At 39.5% G+C, this 16597-nt stretch overlaps 1 protein-coding gene across 1 annotated transcript in view; it reads right to left on the reverse strand.

Annotated features, from left to right (window-relative positions):
- Window positions 1–817: 817 nt before the first annotated feature.
- Window positions 818–16597, reverse strand: part of nrg2b (neuregulin 2b) — a 71414-nt gene continuing 55634 nt past the window's right edge. The window contains exons 7-12 of the mRNA XM_059346396.1: window positions 15049–15151; window positions 11547–11676; window positions 8926–9053; window positions 5946–6161; window positions 3052–3235; window positions 818–1306 (exon numbers count right to left, since the gene is read on the reverse strand). Of these exons, the coding sequence (XP_059202379.1) occupies window positions 830–1306; window positions 3052–3235; window positions 5946–6161; window positions 8926–9053; window positions 11547–11676; window positions 15049–15151 (1238 nt within the window). The 3' untranslated portion in view covers window positions 818–829. The remainder of the gene's footprint in view (window positions 1307–3051; window positions 3236–5945; window positions 6162–8925; window positions 9054–11546; window positions 11677–15048; window positions 15152–16597) is intronic.

Genomic DNA, 16597 nt, shown 5'->3' on the forward strand with positions numbered 1-16597 from the left:
CACACACACACACATACACACACACACACTGCATCCACCAGCATGTCATGGCAGCACCCTGAACACCTACACAGGAATCTGGAGTTACTTCCCCTCAACAACTCCCTAACACTCTTGTTTTCACAGGAATAACAACAAATGACTGACAGGCAGCGAACAAGGACATAAATGATCGATGTGACTCATCCAAAAGAAAAAAAAATCATCCGAGAAAAACTACCCTACACTTCCGGTTGCGTCAGTGACAAATGTCCCTGTGAAACGAGCGCATCGCGTGGATCATACTCATGTAAACAGACACCTTTTACACAGGAGGAATCAATATTGCATGATGACATAATCAGATCACAGTTCAAAAAGAGGAAGATCCCAAATCAGAGAAAAAACCAAAGCAAAAGGAAGGAAGAGGGTTGGTCTCTATAAAAACGAGGAGTCTTTATAAGAAAGGCTACAAAAACTCAATGGGACCTCCGACTTCAGCATACAGCAAAAGGCACCACAATATTATTCTATTTATCTAACTTGTGAAAAAATTGGCACGTAATTCTCTTATTTTTTCATCTCTCATAATGCTGTAAATCAAAAAACTTTACATATAAATATTTCCCCCCCGTTATAAAAAAAGTCTTTGCTGTTAGCTAGTAGACAATTTTTGCTGAAATGAAAATAAATATTTCATTTGTTTAGAATATCTGTCTGTTATACAAAATAAAAATATTTCTCCTAGGTGCAGGTCTCTAGTCCACTGGTTGTGTGTAGGAGGAAGGGGAGTGTGTGAGGTGGAGGGGTGGGTGGTGGCGGGGGGGAGGGGGGGGGGGGGGGTCCAGTCTTAAAGGGGCATGTTGTCAGCCTTGGAGCGCTGTGACTGGGAGCCGCGGCTCTGCCCGTTGCTGCGCGTCCCCGGCCGACTCAGCCCGCGGTGAGTCCGTGTGTCCGCACCGGATGATGAACGGAAACCCGGGACGGTTAAGGGCGGGTCCATGTTCATGTTCTGCATACTAAGAAAAGGTGTGCTCTCCCCGTGAGCATCCTCTTCCTCCTCCTCTTCCTCCTCCTCCTCTGACTGGCTGAAGCTCTGTGAGCTGTAGTCCCGTAAGCCCGTTGAACGCTGGGAGATGTGTCCGTTGAGGCGGTTGCGTCGCGGGCGGCGCCGACTCCGGATAGGTTCTCGCGAAGAGGCGTACTCCTGTGTGGTCTCGTAGGCCTCGTCGTCAGGGAGACGGTAGGGGCTGGACGGTAGACTGCCCGTGCTCTCCGTCAGGTAAGGTCGCCGTGGACGCCGGGGCTGCCGGTATAAACTTCCATCCTGAAAAGAAAAACAGATTTTGAACAAAAGATTTTATGGGAAGTTAAATATATTTCTCAGAGAGACACTGTTGCACTGATGATCCTTCACTACCATGAAAACATGCCATAGGTCATTTTGAGTTGATCCTATATATACAGTCCTGCTCCCGTGAATACTTACAAGAGCCCCAAATGTAAATTACTACGCGGATGATGAATAGTCCTCAACAAAGGCATTAGTTTCTCCTGTTTGACTAATATTAAAGATATGTTAAAATACTCTTTTGTGATTATTGAGCAGTGCAACATGATCTGCAGCGTTTGTTTGGCGTCTGGTTTATTTTCTCCATTCTCTCCATTTCTCCAAAGGAAACATCAGATATACAGTCTTACATGTGTGAGCCTCAAGACTCAGATGAGGAGTTTGTTGTGCACCAAAATCAACGGTTAGCAAACGTATCAGAATGATGAAGTGTAGTTAGCATTTGTGATGTTACTTGTTAGTTATATACAGTTATATACAAACCAACAACATTGATGTTATGGAGTGGCCAGCCCAATCCCCGGACCTTAATCCAATTGAGAACCAAGAAACGTTGAATCTTGGAGTGGAATAACAGCTGAAAGGTGCCACAAGTTGGTTGACTCCAAGAGCGTGCATATCACGCTGGGTCTTGTTGGTTGTCTGAGAATCTACTGCACCTACTGGTACCTTGTTTGCCATGTAGCAATAAAAAATATACTAAAAACCTGGATTAATCTGGTTAGTCACAGTGGACTGCTATTATATTGAACACTACTGTGTGTGTGTGTGTATATATATATATATATATATATATATATATATACGAGGTGTAAATAGACAATAGATAGATTTTTGTAGTTTTTATTTGGGTTATTTTGATTGTTTATAGTTTGTTCTTTTTGTTGGTGTTTATTTAAAATATCGCAGTAACTGGGTCACAGGAATATGGGCGATAACCTCTAGTTAATATATTCACCTGTGCACTGGCACGGCGTGAAGGTAACGAAGAGAGAGAGGGTAAGTCACTGGGAGGTCGTATTTTTGTTGACCGCTGTTTATTACTTTGGATTGCTGTGGTTCATTTTTTAATACTTTAAGCATGTTATAAAAACTTGTTTTTTCTTCATTAATAAAATCCTTAAATTCCAAGCAAACACCCAACGCTTAGCCTCTGAACGACTGCTATGATTTCAGTCGCTACATCTGCTAAGATGGGTTTGTTTTCACTCTCTGTACTGACAGGTCCAATCTGTGGTGGAGGTTTCAAATTTTTACAGATTTTGATTGGCTTTTGAAGCTGTGACATACGTAATCTATTTTTTCCTTTACACATTTGAATCTCAGATTGTAGTGAAGTGCACAGACATCTTCCCCTTCAGTAGAGGAGTGTGAACACTTTTCACAGATAAGTTGGAATAGTCAAGATCAGAGATCTTTAGTTGACATAAACAAAAGACTGGAAGGTATAAAACTAGGCTACCCAGCTGTTGTGGGAATGTTCTTTAGATAAAAAAATAATTAATAAATGGGCCTGAGTGCTATAGATAGAGTAGGGAAGTCACAAAACAAAAAGAGATAGCTTGATGTTCCACTGGTTTTGTCCTTTGTACGAGATATGTTGACAATGGTAAAAAGAAATTAGAAAATACCCTGCCCGATCCGATAACTGATGGTATGTTGTAACTATCGTGCTCCTGTCATGAGTCATTGGTATGTGTGTACTATATTTGCCTACGTACATCTGGGCATCTTAGCAGCGGCTGGTCGTCGTCTCTGTGGTAGGCGGCAGCGGCGGGGGGCAGGGAGAGGGCGTGGCTTGTGTTAGGTGAGGTGATCTGGAAGGTGGGTACCTGGGGCGGCAACGGGGGGTAGTGGAACTCCACCGGAGACAGGCGCGCTGGCGTGGTCAGCGCCGACACATACCTAGAGAGATACAGAGACGACAGCACATTATTGCGGTGTCTGAATCACATCTTCCGTTATAACTGACAATAGAAAGATTAATACAGTCGTGGAAAAAATTATTAGAGCATCGTTTTCTTCAATTTCTTGTTCATTTTAATGCCTAGTACAACTCAAGGCTCATAAGAGTTTAATTTAAGAGCTGATATCCAGCCATTTTCCATGGTTTTCTTGATAATAACCAAAATCATTACCAAGAAGACCATGAAAAATGTCTAGATATCAGCTCTTAAATTAAACTCTTATGAGATATTTTTGTTGTTATCATTATATTTGTCCAAACAAATGTACCTTTAGTTGTAACTGTAAACTTGACTGCATGTGAAAACACTGGGTTGAATATGATTATTAAATATTGTTTAGGCCATTGGCAGGTGGATGACCTGCAGGGTTTTCACAATGAAATATAACCCCAAAATATGGATGCCTAAAGTAAATAAATACAGTTTATATAGTCTAGGTAATACAGTTTCCTTTAGTAAAGAAAACAATGGTCTCATCATTTTTTCCATGATTGTAGATGCCAACTACATAACAACATAACAACAGCATTTCATATGTATTTTAATTTAGCACTCGGGTAAAGTAATTTGATTGCCAGTGACCGTACAATACACATGACACAAGTTTTGATGAAATAAATCACTGGGATACAAAAATGTTGTATGACTTTCACTTCTCTGATGCAGACACAGATGGAACGGCTGACACTGACTTGGCTGACACTGACTTGTTACTGTTCTTAATCTAAATCTCAATGAGTGCCATCCATCTGTTTTATAAACCACTTGTCCTCTTCAGGGCCGGGGGGCTGGAGTCTACCCAGCATGCACTGGGATAACACACACAGACAAAACACAACATACACACCTGCAGGCAGTAAAGACTTTCCAGTCCTCCTGACCTGCAAGACTTTGGACTGTGGGCGGAGATATACAAACTCCACACAGAAACACTGCAGCCAGGTGGCTCAGGCTCACACGCAGGACCTTTCTGCCTTCAGACAACAGTGTTAACTGCTGAGCCACCTCACTGCCCACTCAGTCTGTCCCAAGAATATGAAAAACATGACTGAACATGTGCCTTCGCCAAGAGCGTATGACTGCTGCACTTTATTGAGTCTAGTTGTTAATGCACAGTTTGGCCACAAAAGAGATTCAAAATGTTGAAACATTGAGTCCATTAAGCACCGAAGTGATTTTCACCTATCATAATTTACAAATTTGTTCCATTAAAATCTACTGAAATTAAAAAAATTGTTTACCCCTCCTGTTTTGTTGCGGGTCAAATGGACCCATTTCAAAGTTTGAAAATCTGAAAAAGAACAGTTAAAAGTATTTTTTCATAAAAAGATTTTTATTTTTATTTTTAATTTAGACTAAAATCTAATATCAATGTCATGTAAAACTATTTTTTATATGTAGGTCTTTCCAATGTACATAAAAAAGTTTTAACGTGCATTTTTTAAAATGAAAAACGAGTTAATAATCATCATTGAACCATGATCTGTGAGAGGTAAAGAACGCCATTGCACTAAATATTGATTGAAATGATTAGTAATGGAGTAATTAATTAAATATAAACAATGTGAGAAACAAACATAACAGGGGGGTTAAAATAATATAAGAAGCACAATAGGAATACACAAAGCAGATCACCGCCTGTTTGGTTTGTCTGTTTTTACAGACGAGTCACATTCCTTTAAATACTGTGTGAAAAATAATTCACAGAATATTCATGTTCAGTATAAAGCAACTGTACTGTTGTTGTACACACAGATGATCCAAACAAAGTCTGCGTGTAAGTCAGAGGGCATTCTGGGTCTTGTAGGAAGCCTTTATTTATGGTGGCCCTGAGAGGTTAATGCACTGCAAATGAAGAAACGTGTACAAAAGGACACAACACAAGCAAATGAAGGAACATCTTCAGCAATTTGACGACAATGTGCATCGTTTAGAAAGAGCGCTGCAGGAAGCTCACAAACTGTTTCCAGGGGACACTAAAAGATGGTGCACACAGCTCAGACAAAGCACTTGTTGGGGTTTGCAGATTATGATGTTATTGAATTTGACTATCCATCATTGGTGCATTTAATACAATGTATGGGGACATACAAAATCTTTTTCTGGCATATTAATTAGTAGGCTATGGGTGTTGGAAAACACAGCTAGCATGTCCCGGCTGTGTGCACCAACTTTAAGTGTCCCTTGGAAACAGATGTGCTGTGATTTTCTTGCAGCCAGTTTCTTTATTTGCAGGGATAAAAACTGTACATGTGTATCAAATTGGTGAAGATGTTTCTTCATTTGCGCGCGCTGTGTCGATTTGCACGTGTTTGCAATTATTTTTAGTGCCCTGAGCTCACAAGCCCACTGTAATTAACTGGTAAACATAAAAAAATAGATTGAGGTTGAGTCAGACCTGTTGAATTATGTCATTCAAGTTACAACCATTACAGCACTAATTTTTAAATTCACATTACAATATACAGTATCTGGGTAATGTAGTCCTTCAATGCCTGTTGTCCTTAACTGCCACTTGGGGTCGCCAAAGAGTAAAGAGGGTTGTGAGATAAAAACAAAATACAGTAAGTGTTGTAAAGTCATGACCAAAATTAAACCCCACCACACACACACACACACACACACACACACACAAGCACCTTCCCTACCTGTCACTGTGAGGCGAGTCTCGTAGAGAGTCGTAGGAATCCCCGTACTGCATTCCCGGTCCGGACATGTCCGTGCAGCCCCAGTGGGCGGCCCTCCTCGCCATGCACGCCGGGCTGCTGCACTTACTGGTTCCCACAGAGCTGGACAGCCCACCTGACTGGCAGTCTGAGTTCATACTCTCTGTTCGCTCCATGCTCCACGTCTGCTCCTCGTGTCTGCAGGTGTGGGTGTTAGCACAACAACTTTGAAAGGTAGTATTTAAAGTTACAGAAGAGGGATGAATTCTGGGTAAAAAAAACAATACTTCAAAACGATCACATGCCTTATCTATTAAAGCACCATCTCATGATAATTTGGATAAAAAAACAACATTATAGGGTTCTTAATCCTGCCAGTCCCATAGACAGTAAACAGCACACTGTGGAACTTACGCAGTGTGATTATACACTTCCTGTCCAGCTTGAAATTGCTATTTGCCACGTGTTTATTGAAGTGAACAAGTGGCTGGTGATGACAGTGAAGCATCAACATGCCATAACATACACATATTTATTTTGAAGGAGTTGGAGGGCAAATTGAGAGATTGACTGCCAATTAGTTTATACTTGTTGCTCTGTGTGTGCTGTATGTGTAAAGTAAAACAAGGGAATTTTCACTTTGGCTGTTCTACAAACGCAGATATATTTGCATGTCCCTTCAGATGATGAAAGCCTCATTAAATGGCAAAAGATACTGCAGAAAAAGTTGGTTTTCCAGCATTGGCAACACCTGCCTACACTGCAAAGCAACCAAAAAAGGAGGACAGACTTCTCAAAAAGAGAGTCTAAAATAGAATAAAACATGTCAATATCAGTAAAATATTTCAGAAGAAGAGAAAGCGTAACTCATAGCATAGTCTTATCATGGTCTTTCTGTAACCATAACCAAAGGCTCACAGCTGCTGCTAACTCAAGTTCCTGTTTATGAAGCTAGCTTGAGCTTTGATTCACAGTGTGTCATCTCAGAGAGCTTTACAGGCCCACAAAGAATACAGGAATCATGATCTGGATGATTTAAATGAAAGGTTAGTGCTCGTACAGGTCACTGTATGAAGTGCATGCATATGCCCATGCTCATCCAGTTGGAGAGGCTTAGGGCAGAAAGCAGAGAGTTTTTTTCTTTCCTTTCCAGGGGTTATTGTTGTGATACTTGTGGAACAAACTGTGAAAGTTTTTACAGCAAGCGTAAAAGTCCAGAATCATTCCTTATGATTTAGGGGCATCTATTGCCAGAAGTAGAGTATAATATTCTTAACCCTTGTGTTGTCTTAACTTTCTCTATACACCACTTCACTAAACCCCTTAAATAAAGCGGCTTGATTGAATTTGAAAACTTAAATATATTTTGCATTAAGAAACAAACTTATATATATATATATCTCGGTTTTCCCTCTAACAGTGCAGAAAACATAATTTTTTTAGCAAGCGTGCATGTGTATGTGCCCGCATGCATGCATGCATGCATGGTTTTATGTTTTTTTGTGGTATGAAAATGATTTTATAGCTGCTGGGTCAAAAACCACCCCTAAGAAAAGATTTGTACCCTGATGGTGTTCAGCTTTCATGGAAATATGAACAAAGGCAATGTTTTACTTTTTCTCATGCTGGGGTCATTCTAGCCTGGCTATACCCATGCTGCCTCGCACGCCCGATTTTGTTTAGAACTGCAAGGCAGCATGGTGTCCATGGCCGATTCTTAGCCCTGCTTTTAGTATCCAATCACAGAACGGGGAGGGACGGCAAGACGATGACGCGTACTATTGGACAGACGGAAGCTTGTAGTTTGTTTTGCGGATCCAACATGGCTGCAGCAGACGCGAAGCTCTCTTTGGATCTAGCTGTAGACAGTGTTCTAGATAGTTTAGAGCCAAAGTTTATTTTAAAAGAAGAACAACATTTGGCTTTACACTCCTTTATCACCACCAAAAAGGATGTTTTAGCCTTGATTCCAACAGGATTTGGCAAAAGCGTAATCTACCAACTAGCCCCATTAGTAGCTAAGCTAATGGGGTTTAGCCAGACCCCGGTCGTTGTGGTCGTCTTGAATTTCTGTCACTCTACATACGTCATCTGGTATAATTGATACGATTGGCTAAGAGCTACATACAGACGCTTATGATAGACATTCGTAGCGCCCAATAAACGGCTCTGGAGGATCATAAACCACGCCTTCTCTACGGAGAAATGAATTGGTGGTCTCCAGACTATATCTCATTTGTGATATAGTCTGGCATTAGCCAGGCTAGGGTCATTCTAGGAAAAGTCATCAAATTTCAAGTTGAAAAAAGATCATTAAGGAGGTTTTCCTCTGCTGTTAAGCACAGTGACAGGTCATTTTTGACCCCTAAGACAACACAAGGGTTAATTATGCTTCATTAGTGTATAATCTGGAAGAAGGAATAGTATAATTATGTTAGTTTAGACTGAGCCTTCACAGGCCCCCTAGCACAGGGCCCTTTATTGTTTCTCAGATTGGACAAACCAAACACTGGTGGGTGAGAGGAGGGGTATTCAGTTGGATGCAATCTGCAGCCTTACCGCAAGATGTCACTAAATCCTACACACTGCTCCTTTAACTCTTGAGGCATCTACACACACAAGCAGCAGTGGGTTTAACTGCCCAGGGTTTAAGAAAGTTGTCTCTGAGATCTCTTTTGCAGCCACAACACAATAGCTGTGAATGGAATTATTATTTTTGGCAGAAAAATATAGTACATATGTTTTTTTGTTTTTTTTTACTTTTTCTTTTTCAGTAACAATGTTCCTGATACACAGACCTCACAGCCAACAGTTGTCTAGGAGCTACTTTCTATAAATACATATAGATATATACTGTCTATAGGAAAACTGGTAATAACTGAACCATAAGGGGAAAAATTAGGAATGTTGGGGTTTCTATATTTTGCCTATGTCTGCCCATGTGGATGTGTGGCCGCTCTACCTGGAAGCATGTGAGGCAGTGGTAGAGTGGTGGGAACGGGTCGACATTCGGCTGCCTGCGTAGTTGCCTGCACCCTCGGCTCCGTGGCTGATCACACACTCTGTTGTTGGGACGCTCTTGGAGATGTACTGCAATACACACACACATACATAAACTCATTATAATACTTACATTTTCAATTGTCAAATAACTAACGTATCAAAGAGTAAATATAAAGTACATAGTAAATAAATATAAAGTGATATCTAATGATGAGAAGATTCTCCTGCACAGATATGTTGTAACTCCTCATCACTTCTCTCTGCTTACTGTTTTCATTGTTGCTATTATGCTGACTCATGCACATTATGTCTCCAGGAGAATGGTAGGTGTTTGTGCCCTCTCCTTAACGTCTGTCAGCTCTGTGCCACCATATTTCCCTCTGTTGTCAGTGGATCAGAGCTTTATTTACTCAGACTCTTTTGGTGGCAAAACTGCTCTGAAGGCTAAAAGAAGCTTCTTGGTGGAGTTAAATCTAAGAGCTGAAGCTAAATAAAGTCGACCAGTCGACTCTAAATAAGCAGACGTGAACCAGCCGAGGCTCTGTGGGCTTCCTGTGCCGTTTGCTCAGGTGAAGCTGACATCTAGCTCAAGTGTCTTCTTCTTTTTCTGTCCCTTCTTCAGCATTAATGAATATCTGAGGGTATTCTGAAATTTTGACACCAAAGTCCTATTAATAGGACAGTTATATTTAATCAAAAGAACAGATATATCTGGCTTTATCTCAGCAGCACTTTGATAAGAAAGGTAAGTCAACCTGGCAACTAAATGTGGCTCCAATGCCTCCTGATAGGTACTGCAGCTAATAGAACAAAGGTGCTCAAAGTTTGACAATATCTGACAGTATGCCAATTTACAGAATTAGGAAATGATTGAAGGCCGTACAGAAAAAATATAGTTGGGAGTTGTCCATCGAAATCACTAACTTTACTCTACATTAGTGGTGGAAGAAGTATTCAGATCTCTTACTTCAGTAAAAGTACTAATACCACACTGTGAAATTACTCCACTACAAGTAAAAATCCTGCATTCAAAACTTACTGAAGTAAAAGTACAAAAGTATCAGCATCAAAATGTACTTAAAGTATCAAAAGTAAAAGTAGTTGTTATGTAAAATGGAACCACTCTTATTCTTATATATATTTTAAATATATGATTTGATTATTTTTGTTGATGCTTTTTTGTTAGCAGCATTTTAATTTCTTCAAGAAAGAAAGAAAAATCACTAAATTAAGTTTCTTGTAAAATCTTGAGCTGAAAAGTAGCTAAAGTTGTCAGGTAAATGTAGTGGAGTAAAAAGTACAATATTTTGACCAAAATGTAGTGGAGTTGAAATATAAAGTTACAGAAAAATGGAAATAATCAAGTAAAGTACAAGTTCCTCAAAATTGTATTTAAGTACAGTACTTGAGTAGATGTACTTAGTTACTTTCCACCACTGCTTTACATGCAACCAGTTGCTCTCTATAAGTAGTCATTCGCAATAGGGCTGGGCGATATATCAACATAAAAAATATATATCGATATATTTCTAAATGCGATATGGAATTAGACCATATCGCACATATCGATTTAGTTCTTTTTTTTCTTTGTTTATATATGTATCATAGTTAATATAGGTAGAGGCCCTGTATAAGCCCTTTTGGGTTTCTTGCCGCTGCCTTGCACCTACCTTTTGTTGTTTTTTCTTTATATTTTTCTTTTTGTCTCATTATTGTGCAAAATAAAAAACTTCATCCTTTTTTTTCACCCTATTTCAGAAAAATATAGTTATATTTTATTTCATCGGTTATTTTTATTTAAGATATTTTTTTTAGTAAATGTGCACTTTATGAAGCCTTGATTTGAAAGCTCCTGTTACTCCTGTTGTTATACAGTATTTATGTTCACTTAAATAAATGGTTTCAATAAAACTACTTGTGACATGTCTTTGACTTTGACTGAACATTTGCTCTCACTTTGTGATAAAAATATCAGGATATATATATATCGTATATCGATATTCAGCCTAAATATATCGGGATATGACTTTTGTTCCATATCGCCCAGCCCTAATTCACAACCTGACAGATGTTTGTCCGAGGGGCTCAGATTGCTGCAGCAGCTGAGTAGTGTATTAAATGTCAGCCATAGACAGTGAATTATTTGAATGCACAGCATAAGATTAAAAAAATATAAAGCATGCATTTTATGTCACGTTCAGGAGCTGCACAAAATTTTTCTGAGGGCGTAGGCCACACTTTGAGCTCCTAAGTCATAGATAATTAAATCTATTTGCTTTCACAGTTGCTTAACTAGCACCTCTATTAAAAAAATGTCATGAGGTGAGTAACCTTTTGTTGTGTTTATATGAAATCTAGTCAGTTAATATTGTTGCATTTTTAAAAGAGGATGGTTACTTATTTATTTCTGCTTTGGGAGCAGTTCTGTCCCTCACCCTGTCAGAGTGACCTGCTGTGGTTGTCTCCTCAGCATGAAGTGCAGGGTCATCAGGAGGTGACTTACTTCCTGCCTGTCAGTTTAATCTGACCTCAGATGACCTGTGAAAGCCTCTGCTGTGTGTATCTACAGTTTGGACTCACGTCACCCATGGGGATCTCCTCGGGACCGGGACCGGGGTGGTTGGGTCCGTTGGCCAGCATGCGGTTGGGTTGCTCCACACACTGATTCTGGTTCTGGTGTAGGTGACTGTGCATCTTCTTCCTCTGCTTCCTGGAGGGGTGGTGATAAAAGAACAATAAGTGACCTGGAAAAAGTGCTGAACTCAAGACAGTGACTGATATTGTTTTGTAACTCACTATAATTGCTCTTTAAAAAACCCTTTTATTACTTGTTGGGATTTCACTCATCACATGATTGTTTTATGGTTACAGCAGTATTATCAAGGTACGGCAGCACGGTCTTAATAGCACACCTTTTGGCCAACTGTGAATTAAAGCTTGTTTTATTCACTGTAAAATGCTCAGTATTGGAGGTCCATCCAAATTGCCAGTTTATAAAAGAAATACCACGGAGAACAGTTAGGATTAATTCATAAGTTAAAGCTCTTGATATGATTGGATAATAGGCAGAATTGAATGGCGATTTTTTAAAAGTTTTTTTAGTCCATCATGGAAGTTAGCATCAACTTGGATCACTGACAAAAAGCATAACAATTTTCCTAAAAGATTTAAGATTATTCACCAGAAGTAAAAAGCTAACATTAGACTATGAGCCAACTAGACCATGGTCACACCACTTCACCGTCACCAACACTAAGATCCTCTGCAGTCTTAGGCTCCGTTTACATGATGACGGTCTGATAGAAGACGCAAAAGTGGCGTTGCGTCCTCACTTTTTATTTCGCGTTTAGACGAGCGTTTTCAGGAGGAAATCTGCGTGCATACGGTGACTCAGTGTGTGAATTGGATTGGGTGTCATGCAAGGCAGCATCACTTAAAGCAATAAGAGCATATTTGGGCATGTGGAAGTTTTCACGCCACGCATTTTCATCAGCTACTCCTTCCACAAAGTTCTCCACCATCCACTACATCTCCCAGGTCTCGTCCAAAGCCGTCTGGCACGCCTCCGACCAACTGGTGCATCCAAAATGTGATAGAGGTAATTACAGATCCTTCTCTGTTCACTAATACTATCTGTACATATCCTGTACATTTGGTGGAAAGACTCCGCATGGAAATAATCCCACGTTTGTTTATTTCCCTGTACTGGAGCATGTATGTGACGTGAGCAGAGTTTTGTGTCTTGGCAGTGTAGACGGAAACACTACGGTGGAACGGATTACAGTTTTACACTCTGGAGGGTGGTTTCAGATTTTAGCGCTTTTAAGCTACAAAAACGGCGGCACCGTCTAAACGAAAGGCACTTCCCATAAAATATTTTGATGTTTTTACCCCAAGCGTACTTGTGTAAACAGGGCCTCATATCCTCTGTAGTCTCATTTAGCCACTTGTTAGCAACCTCCTTCTTTAATACACATGACGAGTGATAGTACAGTAGATGGTGGTCAGTGAGCTCCCAGTTCGGAGAAACAGTCAGGAGTACTGGCACAAAGTCATGTAATGCTGTGTATGGGTTGCAGCAGCTTAACTTACTTCAGACACAAAGTGTACACTATTCATTCATTCATTATCCTTAACAGCTTATCCGCACTCCGGTTGTGGAGGGCTGGAGCCGATCCCAGCTGACATTGGGCGAGAGGCTTGGTACAGGTCGCTAGACTATCACAAGGCTGACACATAGAGATAGACAACCATGCAAGCTCTTGCACCTACGGACAATTTTAGAGTGTCCAATTAAACCTAAGTGCATGTTTTTGGACTGTGGAAGGAAGCCGGAGGACCCGGAGAGAACCCCGCTGACACAGTTAGAACATGCAAAGTCCATATTGAAGAGCCGAGTCGAACCGCCGACCCTCTTGCTGTGAGGCAAGACACTGTATTTACTATATTTACTATATTTTTATCACTTTACCTTGACTGCAGAGAGCCTTTTCTGACAGGGACATGGAGCAGTTATCTATGCTCTCTTCAAAGCCACCAGACTCCATTGACACAAACATCAATTTAACCTCACAAAACACAGGACTTGCTGGTCTACCGCTGTCTCAACCTCCTAGTTTTTTGTGTTACTGTGTGACTTTGGTGTTTTAAAGGGTTAGTTTAGATTCACGAAAGTTGAACAATATCACAAACTAACTTATTAAGGCAGCAAGTGATCAGCATGCTCCCCGGTCTTGTAAAATGAAATTACTGTTTGTATAGGTGGATAATGGCATCAATCCCGTTTAAGAATGTGCTGTCTGATGGCAAGGTTAAATGGTGAAAACATTTGACAAACAGGTGCATCTCAATAAATTAGAATATCGTAGAAAGTTTATTTATGTCAGTAATTCAATTCAAAAAGTGGAAATAACACTATATAGATCCATTACACACAGAATGAAACAATTCATGTCTTAAATTATTTAATTTCTTCTAATTATAATGATTATGGCTTACATTTAATGAAGACCTAAAATTCAGTGTCTCAAAAAATTTGGATATTACAAAAGACCAATTTTAAAAAGTATGTTTAATATGTAAATGTTGTCTCTCAAAAGTATGTCCATCTATATGATTCAATACTTGTTGGGGCTATTTGACTTGAACTACTGGAAATTGACTTTTCCATCATATTCTAATTTATTGAGATGCACCTGTATACCATACACTTAAAAAATAAATAAATAACCTGCTGTCCCCTTTCAAAGCAGCACATAGCTAAGCTTCCATGCCTGCTTCTCCAAACTGGTGCTGTTTAGTGTAGGTCAGGGGGAGGCAACAGCTCCGGAGCCACATGTGGCTCTTCAGGCCATCTGCAGTGGCTCCATGTGGCTGCGACAAAAAAACCTATACAAAATGAAATGTAAATTTCTTTACATTTCAATTTTCATTTACCATTGGCGTAGGCCTAAAGCAATCTGTAGTCTTTATTGTAAAATGTGAAGCTTATACATGGTATTTACATTTTTAAGAAACTTTTAAACTTGTGTCAGCTGTTCATAGCTTACGAAAGTCTACGGTCCAGCGTAACCTCTAAATTATGCCAACATCAAGTCTAGTTTTGAGTTTCCCTAGCTAGGATATCTCTCGATTCAAATCTCCTGAGATATTTTTTACCATGTCCTGCCTCATTTGCACTTGTGTCTTCGCTGCATTCTGACAAAAACATATTAATAAATGCTCATTATGACCTATTTGTAATGTTGGTAGGCTAATTTAGACTCAGGTTTAGGCTGTTTTATCCTTCTTGTAAGGCTCAAAATAAGGTTTGCGGCTCCATTCCGATTTTTTTCCTCTTTATTTAGCCAACAATGGCTCTTTTGTTAGTAAAGGTTGCCGACCCCTGGTGTAGGTAATACACTGATTATCTACACCAACATCATAGAAACCTTGCTTAAAAAATCCTAACTATCCCTTTAAGTTCATTTTGGCAGCTTATTAGATGTTTTTTTAATCTTTATTTTTTTACAGTGGGTTAATTTGAAGGTTTAGAGCCTTTAATCAATTGGGAGTCATTCATGTTTACTTCAAAGACACATACTTGGTTTTGCAGTAGGCCACCACACAAACGATGCCAACCACCAACAGCGCCACACAGATGCCTGTGATCGTCAGCACCCGCCTCTGGTAGAGCTCCTCAGCCTCTGTGGATGGAAACACACACCCAGACAAACACACACACATGTTCACATGCACGCACACGTCCATGCATTGGAGACAGATAGTCACAAAACAGACAAAATTGCACACACACACACACACACACACACACACACACACACACACACACACACGAACAGCATGAGCTACTCCATTGATTGTAACTACAGAAACAGTGTTTGACTATTATCTGCTGCCATCCTATCCCCTGTGCTTTCTATAAAACAACTCCTGCTCTATAATGTCACATGCCTTTCACTTTTAACTGTACTACAGTCAAACAGAGCTACTACAACACAGGAGTTCTACAGTCTCATAAATGTTATGATGAAAAGCAGACATCCTGACAAAGACTTCCTGCTGTCCCTATATAAATGTATTTACATGGCCATGGGGATGTGATGGTAAAGATGACACTGGAGGGGATCTGAATGCATGCCTGTATGGATGGAGTCACCAAAAGACAAGTCGTCCAGATGAAGAAAATCAAATACAGCATTTTTTGCTCAAAGTGTTGACACCACAACGGCCTGAGAGTTTAACAGTGTAGTATTCACAAAGCTAAGCATAGATTTCATTTTATTGATTAAAGGATGATACCATATGTATTCAATTATCTGTATTTTACTGTGTTTCTGTGCTTGTATAAGCAACTACTGTTGCTGTACAGTACACTATGGAGTTTGGCTTATTACAGGAGCCTATATTAGGTGACCCTGTTATGGTCTTACTAAAGGTCATGTTGGTAACGAAGACTACAGAATAAACAGTGGCATTTCACTTAAATAAAAGCTGCGTTTTTAAACTGAATTTCAAAAGTTAATTCCAAATGTGAGGGATCTTTTCATTTTTTGTCAAAGCAAACCTCATTAATCTCTAACCCTGTTTTTTTTTTAATAGAACAGTATTAAAAACGTAATTTAATAGCAGCCTGTGAGCAGGATTTTTCTGCCCTAAGTTTTAAGCCTGGTTCACCTCTGACGATTTGGGTTTTTTTAGGGGCTGGGGGTTACTAGGGAATTAGCCTTCCCAACAATATAATTTATTTTTGTGTGTGTTTGCATGTGCCTTGAATTATGTACATCAAGTTACTTTCTTATTTGTTGCAAGAAACAAATATGTAATATTTTTCCTCTGCAGTACACTGAAATATTTGGTCACAATCAAATATGTCAAGAATAAGTACTTCAATTTCAAAAATAACACACTAATTATATATTTAACTGTTCTATTTAATTATTATACATCTTAATGCAGACACTTATATTTCAGTTGAATTGTATATTATATATATATATATATATATATATATATATATATATATAATATTTCTGCTCAGATCAAAGATTATCTCATCGTACATCATTTCTACAATTTACATGTTCAGTCCAGGCGTGTGGAGTGGTGTGTGTGTGTGTGTGTGTGTGTGT

This window comes from Centropristis striata, chromosome 12 (genome assembly GCF_030273125.1).
Source record: "Centropristis striata isolate RG_2023a ecotype Rhode Island chromosome 12, C.striata_1.0, whole genome shotgun sequence".
In the NCBI taxonomy this organism is placed as follows: Eukaryota; Metazoa; Chordata; class Actinopteri; order Perciformes; family Serranidae; genus Centropristis; species Centropristis striata.